Source organism: Pelmatolapia mariae, linkage group LG3_W, assembly GCF_036321145.2.
Source record: "Pelmatolapia mariae isolate MD_Pm_ZW linkage group LG3_W, Pm_UMD_F_2, whole genome shotgun sequence".
Lineage (NCBI taxonomy): Eukaryota > Metazoa > Chordata > Actinopteri > Cichliformes > Cichlidae > Pelmatolapia > Pelmatolapia mariae.
Genome location: NC_086229.1, coordinates 77,049,909 through 77,065,124, shown reverse-complemented (window position 1 = coordinate 77,065,124; position 15,216 = coordinate 77,049,909). Strand labels below are relative to the sequence as shown.

Here is a 15,216-nt window from a genome sequence, read left to right as displayed (position 1 = left end):
GGTCCCTCGGTGCTGCTTCCTGGTCACTTTCCCATTCTGCCCTCTCTGCAAATGACTTATGGTGAGAGTCCAGATTACAGTACGGCATGTCCAAATAACTGGTCCCAAAGAAGCAGGAACCCCACAGAGGTCGACATAATTCACGACTTTACAGGATCACAGAGGAAGAAACTCACCAAAATTAGATTTTATTTGAAAACTGGTGCAGAAAAAACACCAAAAACACGATCTTGACACTGACTGGCAGAGAATACTTTGACCCAAGTACAGACAAAAATGGATTTGACTGAATTAAAAAAAAAACTGCATAAATAATTGAATACATTCAGGAATTAAATACATTATTTAAAATTTAAATACAATAATAAAACACAGACAATGGTGTAAATTAAATACTGGCACTGAAGGCGCTAAACGTCTCTTAAGGGTGCAGTGATTTGCATTTCCTTCCTTGTCTGTGAAGGTTCTCAGTCATCCAGGTCATCGTAGTCAAAGGAGTTTGCAAAGAAAAGCGTCTGGACTTCTTTAAGTTGCTTGAAGACATTTCCTTCCTTATACAATAAACCATGTACGTACGCAGCAGCTTCTAATTACTGTATATATGAGCAACAGCGTAATTCAGTTTGTGGCTTTCTTTCAACATGCTGGTGCAGACTGGGGGCGTCCCGGTCTCCTCGTTCATCTGCATCGGCATTATTTAATAGCGTCGTAACAAGCAGGAGCCACAGAGCGGAATAAATTGCATGCGCTAATTAACGTTTCATTAGCCAAGCTTGGAGACGTTACTGTTATTCTCTCTCGCAATACAATCGCTGCTTCGTGCAACACGTCTACTAATGAGCTGATCCAACCGCTGCTGCCTGCGAGTGTGTGCGTGTGTGTCTTCTTCCCTGCAGAGCATATGGCTTAAGGAGGCCAGCTTAGCCTTTTACTAGTTTGTAGTCTATGCTTATATACTGTACAGCATCTCATAACACGATATTTACAGTTTACGGTGCATATGTGCTAAAGGTGGCTTCGACTTTCTCCTTGGGATGCGGTGCGAGATGCGGTGTGGAATTGAACCATCTGTTAATCGGACCGTTAATCATGTCGGTGCGGGTGTGGCGTAGTAGCTAAGTGGCATTTTATCCCTCCCGGCGATGGAATGCGCGTAACACGGCCCGTGCTGCCGTGTCAGCGTTCCTCACATGGTGGTGGCAAACAGAAAGACCTGGATGAGCGGCATGACCTTCAGAGTTGAAAGGTCAGCGAGGACAGCCTGCAGTGAGTTTGTCAAAGAAAACACAAATAAGAATTCTGACCTCATTCCCCATCTCACCTGTGTGAAGCACACCCTCTCCCCCGCCCCACTTCTCAACAGACAAGAAAATGCAACCACACAGATCCGACACGCATAATAATGATGACGCAGGATCCTTGGGAACCGACAATCCTTGCTTAAGAGTACACCGTTCCCCACCCTGTCCTTTTGGGAGTCAGTGAGAGATTAAATTTAGGGAGCATATCATGTTTAGAGAGAAGGTTTACCATTTCAATGCAGGCCCCAAGGTTCTAAATATATAATATAAGGAGCAGTGTGTTATGATATCTTGTCCCTACTGGGGCAGGTGGTAAATGAGCAAGCAAATAGTACCGGTCTCATGCATCATATTATAGTTTAACCCCAGCCTCACCCCTTGGAGGGAGGGTGGATGGAGGGAGGGGAGTCACTGTATGGTCTGCTCCTGGTTTCGGGAGCGGACGGAGCGTACAGTACAAACATGCTAAAGACCTCTCCAAAAGTTGAATCTGTTCATCTGGACGTAGCGTTTTGTGGGAGAAACGTTTCGTCACTCATCCAAGTAACGTTTCTCCCACAAAACGCTACGTCCAGATGAACAGATTCAACTTTAAGAGATTTACTTTCCTGGATGATTGAGAATGCATCAAGACATGCTAAAGACCTGCATTTAGTGTAACGGGGCAACACGAGCGACAGTGCAGGAGTCACAGCAGGCTGCACTTCTTCATCTTTTAGCTGTTTATTTGACTAATTCAAAGCTGTGATGATGATTCTGCAGCTGATCTTTTGTTACAAGACCTCCAGCAGTAACTGAAATTAATGACAAAATCTCCTTTTAAGTGCTGCTGGGATTTGGATGAAGAAGTTGGTGTGCTGTGCACAGGGTGGGGTAAGAGGGTGAGGGTTCTTAAGTGTCGGGGTTTTTACAGACATCTGCATTCAGATGACTGGGTTACTGGTACTGAATGATCATCAGAGGCTATTTACAGCCTTCCAGGAGTATGTGAGGAGGACAGGGAGAGGGACTGAAGTCAGAAGTTTCAAATGCACACACACAAGTACAAGTCAAGTATAACAGGCACATGTACCTCGGCTGAAGCCAGCGACGTCACTTCCATCAGGTTCTCGGCCCGGAAGGCAAACACAGCAGCTGCTAGAACTGGAATAGAAGGATGGGAGTTGGATAGGAAGAACTAATCAGACTCAAGCATGGAGGGTATTACAATTAAAAAAAAAAAGACAAGACAAGCATGTTACAGTTGTTTACCTGCAACTACCTCCAGTGAATCATATCCAAGGATTCGATCCCAAAGAAGAAGCAGCTGATCGGTGGAAAGGTAGCCAGAAAAGGCCCGTACCATCCACTTAAAGGCTAGACGCAACCTGGAGACAAAAACATCTGTTTGTAAACTGATTTTATGACTGCAGTTGTGCAAATGTGTCATATTAGCAAGCAACTCAGGGTAAAATACCAGCATCTTGTACCGTACTAATCGTAAGTGGTTTTTAAAGGATCCCTGAATCAGTACTAAGACTGTAATTCCAGTAATTCAACACTAGATGGGAGTAGCTGATAACTATAAGTCTTTATACCACACGAATAGGCAAACATCGAATGTTGATGGCCGAAACGGGAACAGACAAGAATACTAGACCAAAAAAAAAACAACCAAAAAACCGGTGGCCGCCAGAGCTACCACTCAGCTCCTGGCAGTACAATCTGTAGATGGCACAAATCTCATGGAAGTACAAGCTCTAGAAGACAATTACCAGGTCTCTGTAGAGGTTAATGAGGTGCATATGAGCCTTAGTGACTTTATTTACTATATCAATTCAAAGGAAAATGTCTACGTAAGAACCAGGAATAATAAATACTAAAATCATAATAAGTAAAAACCACTAAAAACACTGTCACTTTTTGTGATGGTAAGAATTATAGTTTTTTTTATGTTATATTGCCATGGAAATAACACTGAAACCCAAGTGCCTGGAGTGACTAATCAGAATAGTTATTACATATACTGTTAAAACCCCTTTCCAACTTCCCCACACCAGTATACATCATATCCTGTCAATCTGTTGGAAATACCCAGGAGTCTTTATGACTCCACCCCTTTGGCCTGGTAGGCTTTTACCTCCTCACCACCAGGCTGAGAACAAAGACCCCTTACATTAAGAAGACTGTTTAACCTTATATGTAATTACCATGAGGTCTAAATAGATATTTCATCACTCACATGTATGGTTGTGTTACACCAGAGCCATGTATTAACTTTAAAGAAATGGAAATGCTAAGGCGGTGGATGCATTAGTGACACACGTTTCAGTAGCATGATAGCACTGTGACTTGGTTTGTTTCTTAATTGTAACTGTTTGTCCTTATCTGAATGTATAGAGAAAATCATCCATCCACCCATTCACCCTCCATTTGTTAAATCTACTAAACCAACATTGTCATAATAAACCTTAAAAAGCTTTTTAGATCCTGTGTTTAAATATGCACGCCAGATTAGATATTCTGTGGGCCAGCACAACCAAATCTCAGACTCCTTTTTTCCATCCTAAAGTGCTGGGTTGTTTGTAAATGAAACCCTTTTTTGAAGCCATTTTTGCTGGGTGGTCATAAAATGAAAAGACGCATTACTAGTATTTTAGCTGCATACCTTAAACATGCAGCATGCAAGATTTTCATTCAACTTGACCTCTGACCTTGATCTCAAGATCAATGTCATAGACATTTGAACTTACCTGAGATTTTTAGTAGATCCACTTCATTTGAAAATCCTATGTTGTTTCAGTCTTATACTATCATGTTCACATCGCCCAGTGCCGACCCAACCAGCCGGCAGGGTGACAACAATACCCCGAGCTTTTCAGGCTAAGCGGGGAAAATTAAATGTGATGCTCCATCTTTTAATGCCAGTTGTCATGCTTCATAAAGCAACTAAGACTGAATGCATGAAGTTTAAATACAATCATTATGGGCATGAATGTCATGTTAATTTGGGGATTTTAAGGATTTCTTTGAATTATTCCTTTTCCAAGGTGGAATGATTGTACAGTATACAATCATTCCACCTTTAACGACTTTAAAAAAACAAGAACTGGATGCACTCTAATTCTCACAGGGTCAATAGTACAGATATTGGCTTAAATATATACTTCAAACACTCACTTAACTTTTCATAAGTGGTGCTTAAGGTTCAAGAGTATCTTAACTTGACAAGGTCTGTTAACTTCTCATTAGTAATCTTGACTGACTACAACTGGTAGTTTCTCTTTGCAATATAAAAAGGATTTATTGGACAGCACTTATTGGATTGACCAATACTCAGAACTTTGGGAAAGTGCAATAACTCTATGGAGATCCAAGAAAGACAATGGTAGATTTACACAATTTGCGAAAGTCTGTTGGATTTCTAAACAACTGCAGATTCCAAGATCATCAGTTCAAACAAGTTTTTCTGAGTTCAAGTACAAGTTTTTCTGATGTGGGTCTGGAAGAAGACCAAAAGTGTAATCCTCAGATGAAGAAATTGGTCAGGATGTTCAGGAACAACCCAGGAACCACCAAAGGTCAAGCCTGCCATGAATTGGAAAATGCTGGTACACCAGCATTCCTGTCCACAGTGTGGCCAGTTTTATCTCCTCAAGGACTCAGAGGGTACCCACCAAAAAAGTATGGCAAATACTGTAAATATGTGATGTCTTGATAAATCGAGCAGATATTTGAAGTTTACACAGCACCATTCTCGCATGAAAATATCTTAAAAGTTTATTTTGTGACCCAGAAAGAGTAATAATTCAAACTCCGTCACTCTGTGTTCCTCCGCCACTGCCTCGTTTGAGTTTTGGACGAAATGGATTCTGGGATATTGCATTTTGTAATTTCGAGCTGATTGGAGACCAAAACAGCCAATCAGATTTTTTTGCATCCAAGTCTGTGATTGGCTGGTTTTGTGGCACAAATATAACGGTGTGCAGAAAGAGTTGAACGCGCACGGGCAGAAATGTCGAGAGCGCAAGCAACACATTGCGAGCGAGCGCAAATGCAAAACCTGAGCGAGAGGGGCTGCTATTGTGTGTGTGTGTGTATGGATAATAGCAAACACTGAAATACATTTTTTGCACGCAGCAATGAATTTTGTTCATTCAAATGTAGCTTTTCTTTGCTCAAAATAAATTTCTCCTCAAAATGCAACACTTGCACCTGCAAATTTTTTTTTTTACGTGCGCTCAAATTTTTTTTACGTGCGCTCAGAATAGTGGCACAAAAATAACGCTATAAAAAAGAAGCTTCAAACTTGATTGAAATTTGCAGCTGGACAAGTCAATTGCCTTCTGGAGAAAAATATTATGGTCAGACAAGACAAAGATTGAGCTATTTAGTAAACGGACTAGTTCTTATATAGTACTTTTCTACTCTTTCTCAAAGCACTTTAAAAAACTTGCCTTATTCACCCATTCACACAAGCACTTTTTTCAAAGCTTTTTCTACATAAGTGCATCTAACATTCACACTCCGATGGATGATTTGTGGATATTGCCCAAGGATATTTGGCATGCAGACACTAGCAGCCAGGGATCAAACCACCGACATTCCAACTAGCAGATGATCTGCTCTACCCCCTGAGCTACACAAACAATTAGCCACAACAAGATGTATGTTTGACAAGAAGTATGTTTGAAAGAGTAAAGGTGAGAAGACTGCAGCAGCTGTCAAGCATGGTGGTGGTAACACAATGCTTTGGGGCTGTTCCGCTGCTAGCGGTACTGGTATATTGCACAAAGTGGATGGCATAATGAAAGAAGAGGACAGGCAACCACTAGATCGTTAAAACTAACCAATGGGACAATGATCCCAAGCACACTTTTAAACTGGTTTTGGACTGGATACAGCGGGGATTGATTGGACAGGAAGTTATTCTAAGCTAATTATTCAATAGCATTGCTAGCCGCATGTTCCTGGTGAGATACACTGGACCACAGTGTGGAGTGTGAAGGCTACTCACGGCTGCACCCCAATCTGTCGCAGGTGGTAGAAGAGCTGCGGCAGGTGGGTCTGAAGCAGCCGCTCGAACTGCAGGCACAAAGACAGTATACCCTGCAGGAGCACACGAGAAACCACATCAAGTACACGCATGAAGACAGAAGAAGAGAACGTTTGGATGTTGACTTTTAGCAAACACAAAATCTTACCGAGGGGTGGGAGGAAATGGAGTGCAGTCTGAAGAAGTATCGGATGTACATTTCCCTGAATACGTTGTACAGTTTGGAAGGCTCATTGTACAAGAAACACAAAGGCGCAACTGTGGGAGAAATTCAAATACACACTCCCTGTCACATCCTGCTTATACTGTCTCACTTCTGGAAAAAGCAGCAAGAGTGCCGCTCATTTTCACGAACATACTCACCATACATTGAAAAGCCATGAAAAGGAATCACACCTGTTCAAAAAAGATGTGCAAGTCAGTACATTTCTTACACATAAACATCAGTTACGTTTTCAGCGTGACAAGCGATATTGACTTTAGACTCCAGGTAAACTTTTTTTGTCTGAATGTGTGAATAATTGTGTAAATGCTGTGCTTCTGTCCCCATTCCGCCTGTGATGATATAAGATTTTTAATCTACGGTTAAACGCAAAGAAAAGCATTCAGTGACGATAATATTAAACTATATAGAGATGGTTTGATAAATAAATGGCGCCAATCATCTTTATTTTCATGGATTTATAGGTTAGAGATCAGGGCAATGTGAGCCTAGCTGCCATGCTAAATAAGAGTACACACCGTTGCCAGAATGTATAACACTGACAAAGTATATAAGGAAGTTTAAACATCCAAAAGTACTTTGTATTTCACTACAGTTCCTAATAACACAAACAGTAAAAAAACCACAAAAACTGATGAACACATCACTGGTAAATTCCTAAACACACTACCCCTCGCTATAACGCGGTTCACCATTCGCAGTCTCGCTGTTTCGCGGATTATTTTTGGTGCAATTTTGCATGCTTTTTTTTTGTAGTACAGCGCATTGTGTTTTGCGTCCTGATTGGCTGTAGACCATTGTGAATCAATCTCATGCCGTGTCTCCTGTACAGTACAGAATGCGTTCAGCTTGTCAAATTTAAATAAATCTTCGATCGCTAGCAGTGTGACTCTGAAGTGCTGTACTGTATGTTTGTAAGTTTTCTCCCCAACAAACACAACAATGTCGACGAAACATTTTGCACCGTCAAAGGCAACCGCGGGTGCCTTTGGTTTAATTCTATATAAGACTTATTTTTCTACGAAGGTTTGAACTTTGAGAATGTTTATCGCAGTTTATTTTTGGAACGTAACTCACGCGATAAACGAGGGACCACTGTACTCAGTTTGTACAAAATATCATGGAGGAATACGCTGGAAATAGTGGATCCATGTTGTAGTGCTTAACATAATCGGCTTAGGTCTCAATCACAGGGGGGGCTAGAGACCAGTTGGCAACCATGTGGCAACCACTGGACAAGAGGTAAAAACGTGTCTTCATTGGCTATTTGTGAGTGGCTGCTAGCAGTGAAAACAATTTTACTGGCCGAATGCAGGCCTAGAGACTGGTCAGTGACCCATGACAACCACTGGTTGCTAGGTAAAACTGTGTACTCTGCTACAGGAAAGTTAATCCCATTAGCAAAGCCATCTTACTTTTCTCTAATTTAACATGTAGATGAGCTGAGTCTACATAAGGTAGTGACTTAAAGGAAGAAGTGTAATAAAATACATTTAGGCATGGCTGGGTTGTTTAGGATATTATTACATGTACATTTTGTAACATTATATCATATTTTCACTTGTAATTATCGCTGTTATCTTTACCACAGGTATATGTTGAAATCCCGTCTTCAGTTATTCATTTTTTATTCTTCTAGTTAATCACTCCCTCAACAGATATTTGGCCTGTTACATAAAATATTGCTGAACAGAGAAATAACACTACCAGAACATGTGAAATAATATTAAAGCTCACCATTGGGAGGATAAACAACAGCACACTCCTCATCTCCCACTTTCCCTGTGAGACAGACAAGCAATGACATTAGCTTCTAATCTTTTAGTCATTTTAACCACATGCAAGGCTTATCATGGAAATAAAAAATTGTAGCAGCTACCAAAGAGATTTTGACTTTCTTGAAAATAAAATCACCAGGATTTTAGTGAAAATACATTTAACAGTGTTTTGATTTGTTTTTCAATAATGGCATTATTCAAATGACCTGAAAAATACAGACTCCTGACCATACAGACATGCTCACCCCTCGGCATCCCACACTCATCTTAGGTCAGGTTCAAAGAAATAAACACAGCTAACATGCAAAGTCATCGGTGTATTAGAACCCATGTTATACGTGTGAAGTGGCATTCCTCTGGCCTCGTGCCATGAAGAGATGCGTAACTGTGTATATTTGTCCTTAGCTAATAATCTCACCTTGGATGTATGACTTGGGAGGTGTGGCACTGTTGTATTTGAAGTGCTCCAGGACAGCCGTGTCACGGGAGAAACACAACAACACCTGGGAGAACAAAAGGGGTGGAGTTAAACACTGCGCACACGGAGTCAGACACATTTTCATGAACTGATTAAAAATGATAGTATCACATAGTGGATTTAAGGTTTGCAATGCTTAAATTTCATGAGGGATGTATATAGGATATGTTCCTAATATGTAACAGTATCCCCGCCTGACAACAGACAGCAGTTAATACTCTTATCTGCTCTGTGCTGGTGATGGCCTTGAGTGGCCCTGATTCCTCTTGGGTAAGAAATCTATTAAAGCAGAACATCTGGGGTCAGGGTTTCAGGATGTACTGAAGCAGGCAGTTACCGAGCCTTAAGTGGCTGCTTGTTTCACAAAAGGACCGTATGAGTGAGAGATCTTTCCATTACAGTCCAACTTCTGTATATTTCTGCGAACAAATTTCATTTCCTCTAGCCACTTAAGCTGAATTACATCAGCGCGGAAAAATAATCTCTAGAGAAAAGATGAAACCAGCAGAAATTCGTACAATTAACTTAAGACTGAAGGCAGATGAGGACTGCAGCGAATCGTGGTTTGCTTGACCTTTGAGATTATTTGACGGGATGTCACTGTGGGACTACTTCTCAGGTCTAATTCAAATGCATTTTAGCCATTTTTAACCCTCTAATGCCACGTCTATCACATTAGATGATATGAGTTTTGTGAGTTTTTGAGACTTCTATATAATCAGCTTTCATACCGTCACCATTTCTACACACAGACAATAAAGCAGTCTTATCAATGCAGTCACATTGTATGATCAGAACAGTGCTGTGGTGGAAAGTCTTTGACTGAAGCATAAAAAACATCCAAACTCAAATCAAGACAATTACATTTTTGTATTAAATATTGATTTAATGACTTTAACAATGTCACGTGAATATATGTTTATCCAAAAGACCTGATGTGGATTTAAAGTTCTGTACAAATGTCTCGAGACAACCCTCACTTCTTTATATCTTACAATGAAAATGGGAAATAGTTGCACTGATTTACTGAACCTCCAAATATACATGGAAATACAGTATATGAAGGCAAAAACAGAGTTTGGTATGACCACCTTTATTCTTCAACACAGCCTGAACTCTGAGCTTTCTTGTTGTTTCTTTAAGTATGTCACGTTCCTGGGTCTGTTGACCCAGCGTTTTAAGTTTTAGTTTATTTTGATGTTTATGTTTAAGTTCATTAGGTTAGCTAAGTTCATTTGTTTATTAGATTCCTTGTGTTTTCTACCCCTGTATCTAAGTTTCCCTCACCATTTATGTTTCATGCTGCGTGTTGTATGTTGTCAAGTTTGTGTTGCTATGTCTGCGTTCCATGCTGTTTCCTGTTTTATTGTGAAGGTCCCTGTCCTATGTGCAGTGCATCTAGTTTTGCTTCCCCTTGTTTTGTTAGGTTTGATTTGTCCCAGCTGTGTTCCCACCTGTTCCCCATCCCTTCGTTATCTCTCTGTGTACTTAAGTCCTCCTTTGTTTGGGGTCAGGTTGTCTGTTGTTCACGTCATGTTTCAGGTATTGTTGCATCCAGGCCGAGTTTCATATTGAGGGTTTTTTCATGCTTATTTTTAGTTCACCCAGTTTAGGTTAATGTTAGTTTTGCTTCAGTTTGCCTTGCCCTTTGTTTGTACCTTTGTTACCTGCCTCATTAAACGGCTCGCTTTTTGTTAACATTCAAGTTTTGTTCCCTGTTCCTTGGAGTCTGCAAGCCTTTTCGTCAATCCATACAGTCTGCCACTGCCAGACTGTGACAAAGTAGTCTACAGGAATAGCTCTCCAGCCATCTTGAAGGACATTTAAAGCTCTTTTTTGGAAGTTTCTGCCTTTTGTTCTGTTCTCTGTCGAGATGATGCCACGCTGCTTCAATAATGTTCAGTTCCAGTCTCTGGGGAGACTAATCCAAGACTGACAGTGTTTCATTGTGTGGCTTTTTTATAATATGGCATAACATTTCTGGAAAACTCTAAACTTGCGTGTTCTCAAGAAGTAATTTCTGCTTATGTAGCTGCTCAAGAGTAACAATACGTGGATTCTTTCAGTGCCTAGTGAGTTTAACATTAGTCAACATTGACAGGAATACTGTAGCTTTGTTCATGTTACACCTATGTGTTCATCGGTTTAGCATTAGTGAGCATGATGGGCAAACAGTCGCTGAATAAACCGGTTGCCCAGTACATGCAAGTGTTTATCAGCTGAGCACTAAAGAGAAACCGAGCAGTGAGTGCCAGTGAAGCTATTAATACAAGGTCATATCCGCATCTGGGCTGAACAAGTAAGGCAGATAAAGATGAGCGTTGCTATTAAGTGACAGTAAGCTAAAACGAGTTTTAATGTTTGAGCCAATTGGTTTCTGGGTGACGTAGAAGCTCTTATCTCACAGGAATATGGAAGACACAACAGTGACTTTGTTTAATCTGTAACAGTGTAAACAACTGAACTGTACAACAAAATAAGTGTAACAAATTGATAAGGGAGGCCACGAGCAGGTTTCAAGCCTTTAACTTTGTTGATAGAAGTTAGAAACATGTCAACAGATACAAAGTTTTAACTATGCTGAAATGCTAAACAGTAACAAGTTCCAAGCAAGCACTTCATTAATATTTGAGCTCAGGTCACAACATTTTTTAAAAAGCTCCTGGTGTGGTAAGTAAACTGAGAGGAGAGGAGAAGAGAGCCTACCTGATAGAGGAAATCTTCAAACACAAAGTAGTAGTCGTCATTACTGGCGGTGAGCTTCACATCCTGTCGGAGAGGACGTTTTGAAATTAAAATGATTTCAGAATGAAGTAACGTTACAGATTATTGATGAGCACAGTGACAATGTAACTTACCTTATAGATAAGGTTGTCCACCAGCAGGTTATGCTGTATGACTCCTGCCTTCAACTGTTCATAATGCATCACATCCTGAAACAGCAGAGAGCCAACATGTTTAATGTCAACTTTCAGGCGGTTTCACATCCAGATTCCATAAATTGCATCGCAAACGTAACGGGAATATTCCCCCCCATTTATTATTTAAAATATACCTCACTCTCTTTAACAGATCCCTCTAAGTCAACTTTATGCACTTTCTCTGTCTGTGACTACAGCAGGTTTGAACGAGGCTTCACGCAGAGGTGACGTGTTTCCGACCGCATGGTTAAAATCAAGCGCGCCTCCGGTTTGAGACAGGTTATCATAAATGGACCAAAGAAAGAGCACCTACACAATGATCGGCAGTGTGGATGTGAGAGCAAAAACAGACGTTTCTGTGATTTTGACAGCTGAGCGAAGACACCGAAAACACTGCGGTAATATGGACAGCGTCAGCAAAAGACAGCTCAGACAACTTCTGCTAAAATACTTCAAGTTTATATATCCTGCTGGTATGGAGTGGAAACATGGGTCACAGCAGTTCACTTTACAGGTTAGATTTGTGGATAGTGAAATAGCTCTGATATGGACACCACTCTACAAAACTTTAAAAATAAAGGATAAAACAATTAAGAAATATCCCACTGTGTTAAAACGAGCATGTTTATGACCAGCACTCAGGAAGCTGAGGATCCCTATTCAGAAGCAGGGATGCAGCCTGGCTTTTACTACAAAGTCCTGCTGTTTTAAACATCCATCATACATGCTGCTGAATCAAAGTGTGTTGTGTATACCGGTTTGTTTTGTTGTAAATAAATGCCAAACTTTGATGTTTTATGATGTTTTTATGATGATGTCAGCCTGCTATGGCGTCACCTTGTAGAGCGTCATATTGAAAAAATAATAAGCTCTCTCTGTGCCCCATAATATGATATATTACTCAATAGTGCTGAGTAGTGTTAGCGCTCAAGATCAACTTTGACCTTGGTCAAATGTTTAGCCCACCTAGGTAATCATGTCCGCCAAGGCACAATATACTGTTGTGAAGATGATCCAAAAAACACTGTGGGTAATACAAAGTTTTTACTCTGACCTTGAAGAGAATTTCAGCAAAACGAAATCAGCTCGAGCTGTTATTGGCATCTACCCTCACACAAAATTTGAAAATTATATCTTGAAAACTTTGAAAGCTAGACTGCTAACAAACAGACAAAACAAACAAACTGATTGCACACTTCCTCCCTTCAGGGGAAGAACAAGGTGCTGGAAACATTGCCCAGAGATTTTAGTCCGTATTAACATGACAGCACCACACAGCTCACCAGCACATCCCAAAGGTGCTCTCTGTTAAACTGAGATCTGGTGACTGTAGAGTTGCTTTTGTCTTCCTGTCAGCTCAAAGCAGTCTGTCCATTCTCCGCTGACATCCAAAGGCAGAGAACTGCCAATCACTTGATATTTTCTCTTTTTCAGACAAATTCTTCCAAATCCTAGCTATGTTTGTGTGGGGAAACTCCTAGAAAATCATCAGGTTCTGAAATAATCAGACCAGCTCATCTGGCACCAACAACCATGCAACATTTAAAATTACTTAAATCACCCTTCTTCCTCATTCTGATGCTTGGTTTGAACATCAGCAGGTCATCTCGATCACATCTGCTGCCTAAATGCATTGAGCCGTTGCCGTATGATTGGCAGAAATTAAAGAGATTCGAGATTTACAGAAGTTGAACAGGTGTGCCTAATAAAATGGCCTGTAAATGTCTATATTTCAGCATCAGTGATACCTCCACAGTTTGAACGTGTGCCATTTGCACTAAATGTGCCACCACACCATCACAGATCTTGTTAACAACTGTTTACAATGCTAATGTGTACTCTTCTTCAGTTACATATAAGATTTAAATGATTTGCACTTTGCATTATTCAGTTCACGTTTAATTATACCGCGTCCCAAACTTGTTTTCAAAATTAGATTGGGACTATTTAACATTTATCAAAGCAACACACAAGTCATTTGACTGAAGAGATTACAGTCTTCATATTAGATCTACTGAAAGATAATTCTAATTCATAATATACACAATGCAGACAATTTTGCACCAGCCACATTTATCCTATCTGTAACTAACCAACTGTGACTGTTTAATGTGTTTGCCCTTGTGGTATCCAGAGCCGTGCTAACACTCTCCAGACCTCAGCAGGTTTGCCCACATAGCTCTCTCTAACGAATCAATCTCCTAATCACAAGCATTGTTTTTGCAACTTGGCACCAACATGAGACTCTGGATTGCAGCGTTTACACAGACCTCTGCCACACACACAGGCAGCCACGCTGTTTGGGCTAACTGTGCTACACCCCCCAGCATCTGATTATGTTAACGTTTGTACAAACAGTCACAGCGAGCCGATAAGCAGCACACCAGTGAATGCACAGATTGTCTAGTGTAGAAATTGCAGTTCAGTTGGTGTTATACATCATGTGTTGGTTTTTAGTGCACGGTATAAGTGCAAGGATGCAAAGTGTTTAATCCTGGTGCCGTTCTCCAGGGAAACGAATACACCTGAGGCCCAACGGCCCCTCAGCTCCAAACCGTTAAGCATGAATATGGACGCAGCTGAAAATTTCACCTTGTAGTAAACATGCCCTCTGGGAATCACTGCAGCTGTGTGTGCACGGCTGCTCTACAGCAAACACAGCCAGCTGACGGTGGCCACCAGAGTGCAACTCCGCCTGTGTGTGTGTGTGTGAGAGTGTGCACAGTGTATTATACCTGTGGCTGGTTCGTGGCGTTAAGGATGAGGGCCCACAGGTCTGCCCGGAGCCCGGTGGGGCAGCCCTGCCTGCTGTACTGCTGTGCTGCTGCACTATCCTCCTCCATAACCACTACACAAGAGAGATGAAGACAAAAGAGAGAATGGGTGCATAACACAGCTGTTATTCACCTTAGGACCAGGCTTCCTTCGCCTGGCTATTCCCCATTCAGAAAGAGGGTTAAAAAAAACATTAATGAAGTGAAAAAAAACAAAAAAATCACAAAAATCTGCTTCTGAACCCTGATGATAAAACATTTGATTATTAAGAAGTCAGTGTTTTTCTTTGGTTAACTGTGACACATTTCTGACATTTGACAGACTAAATGACAGATGAATACAAGAGATAATAATGGATTACATAAAAAAATTAGTCATATTCCAGAAGCGAGAATTTCAAATGATGTATTCTTCTTCTACACAGGAGTTGGATTTGTGATCATTTGTAATTCCTGTAAGAGTACGTCTTAACATTCAGTGTAAATACACAAATGTTATTTGTGGCCAAGCCCAAATGATCACAACTCCACCACCGTGCTGACAGATGTTATGAGGCGATTGAGCCGATATGCTGTCCAAACATCTGCACGTTGGTCTCATCTGTCCAAAGAACATTGTTCCATAAGTTTGTTTAGATGCACCTTTACAAACCTAAGCCGTGCTGATATGTTCTTTTTATAGAGAAGAGGATTTCTCTAGTTATTT

General features: G+C 40.8%; 1 protein-coding gene across 1 annotated transcript in view; it reads right to left on the bottom strand.

Moving 5' to 3' along the window:
- Window positions 1-179: 179 nt before the first annotated feature.
- The window catches only part of tbc1d19 (TBC1 domain family, member 19), a 28,820-nt gene continuing 13,783 nt past the window's right edge, over window positions 180-15,216 (bottom strand). The window contains exons 11-21 of the mRNA XM_063469931.1: window positions 14,472-14,584; window positions 11,674-11,748; window positions 11,522-11,584; window positions 8,756-8,840; window positions 8,297-8,341; window positions 6,700-6,732; window positions 6,485-6,594; window positions 6,298-6,389; window positions 2,553-2,668; window positions 2,374-2,444; window positions 180-1,261 (exon numbers count right to left, since the gene is read on the bottom strand). Of these exons, the coding sequence (XP_063326001.1) occupies window positions 1,187-1,261; window positions 2,374-2,444; window positions 2,553-2,668; window positions 6,298-6,389; window positions 6,485-6,594; window positions 6,700-6,732; window positions 8,297-8,341; window positions 8,756-8,840; window positions 11,522-11,584; window positions 11,674-11,748; window positions 14,472-14,584 (878 nt within the window). The 3' untranslated portion in view covers window positions 180-1,186. The remainder of the gene's footprint in view (window positions 1,262-2,373; window positions 2,445-2,552; window positions 2,669-6,297; window positions 6,390-6,484; window positions 6,595-6,699; window positions 6,733-8,296; window positions 8,342-8,755; window positions 8,841-11,521; window positions 11,585-11,673; window positions 11,749-14,471; window positions 14,585-15,216) is intronic.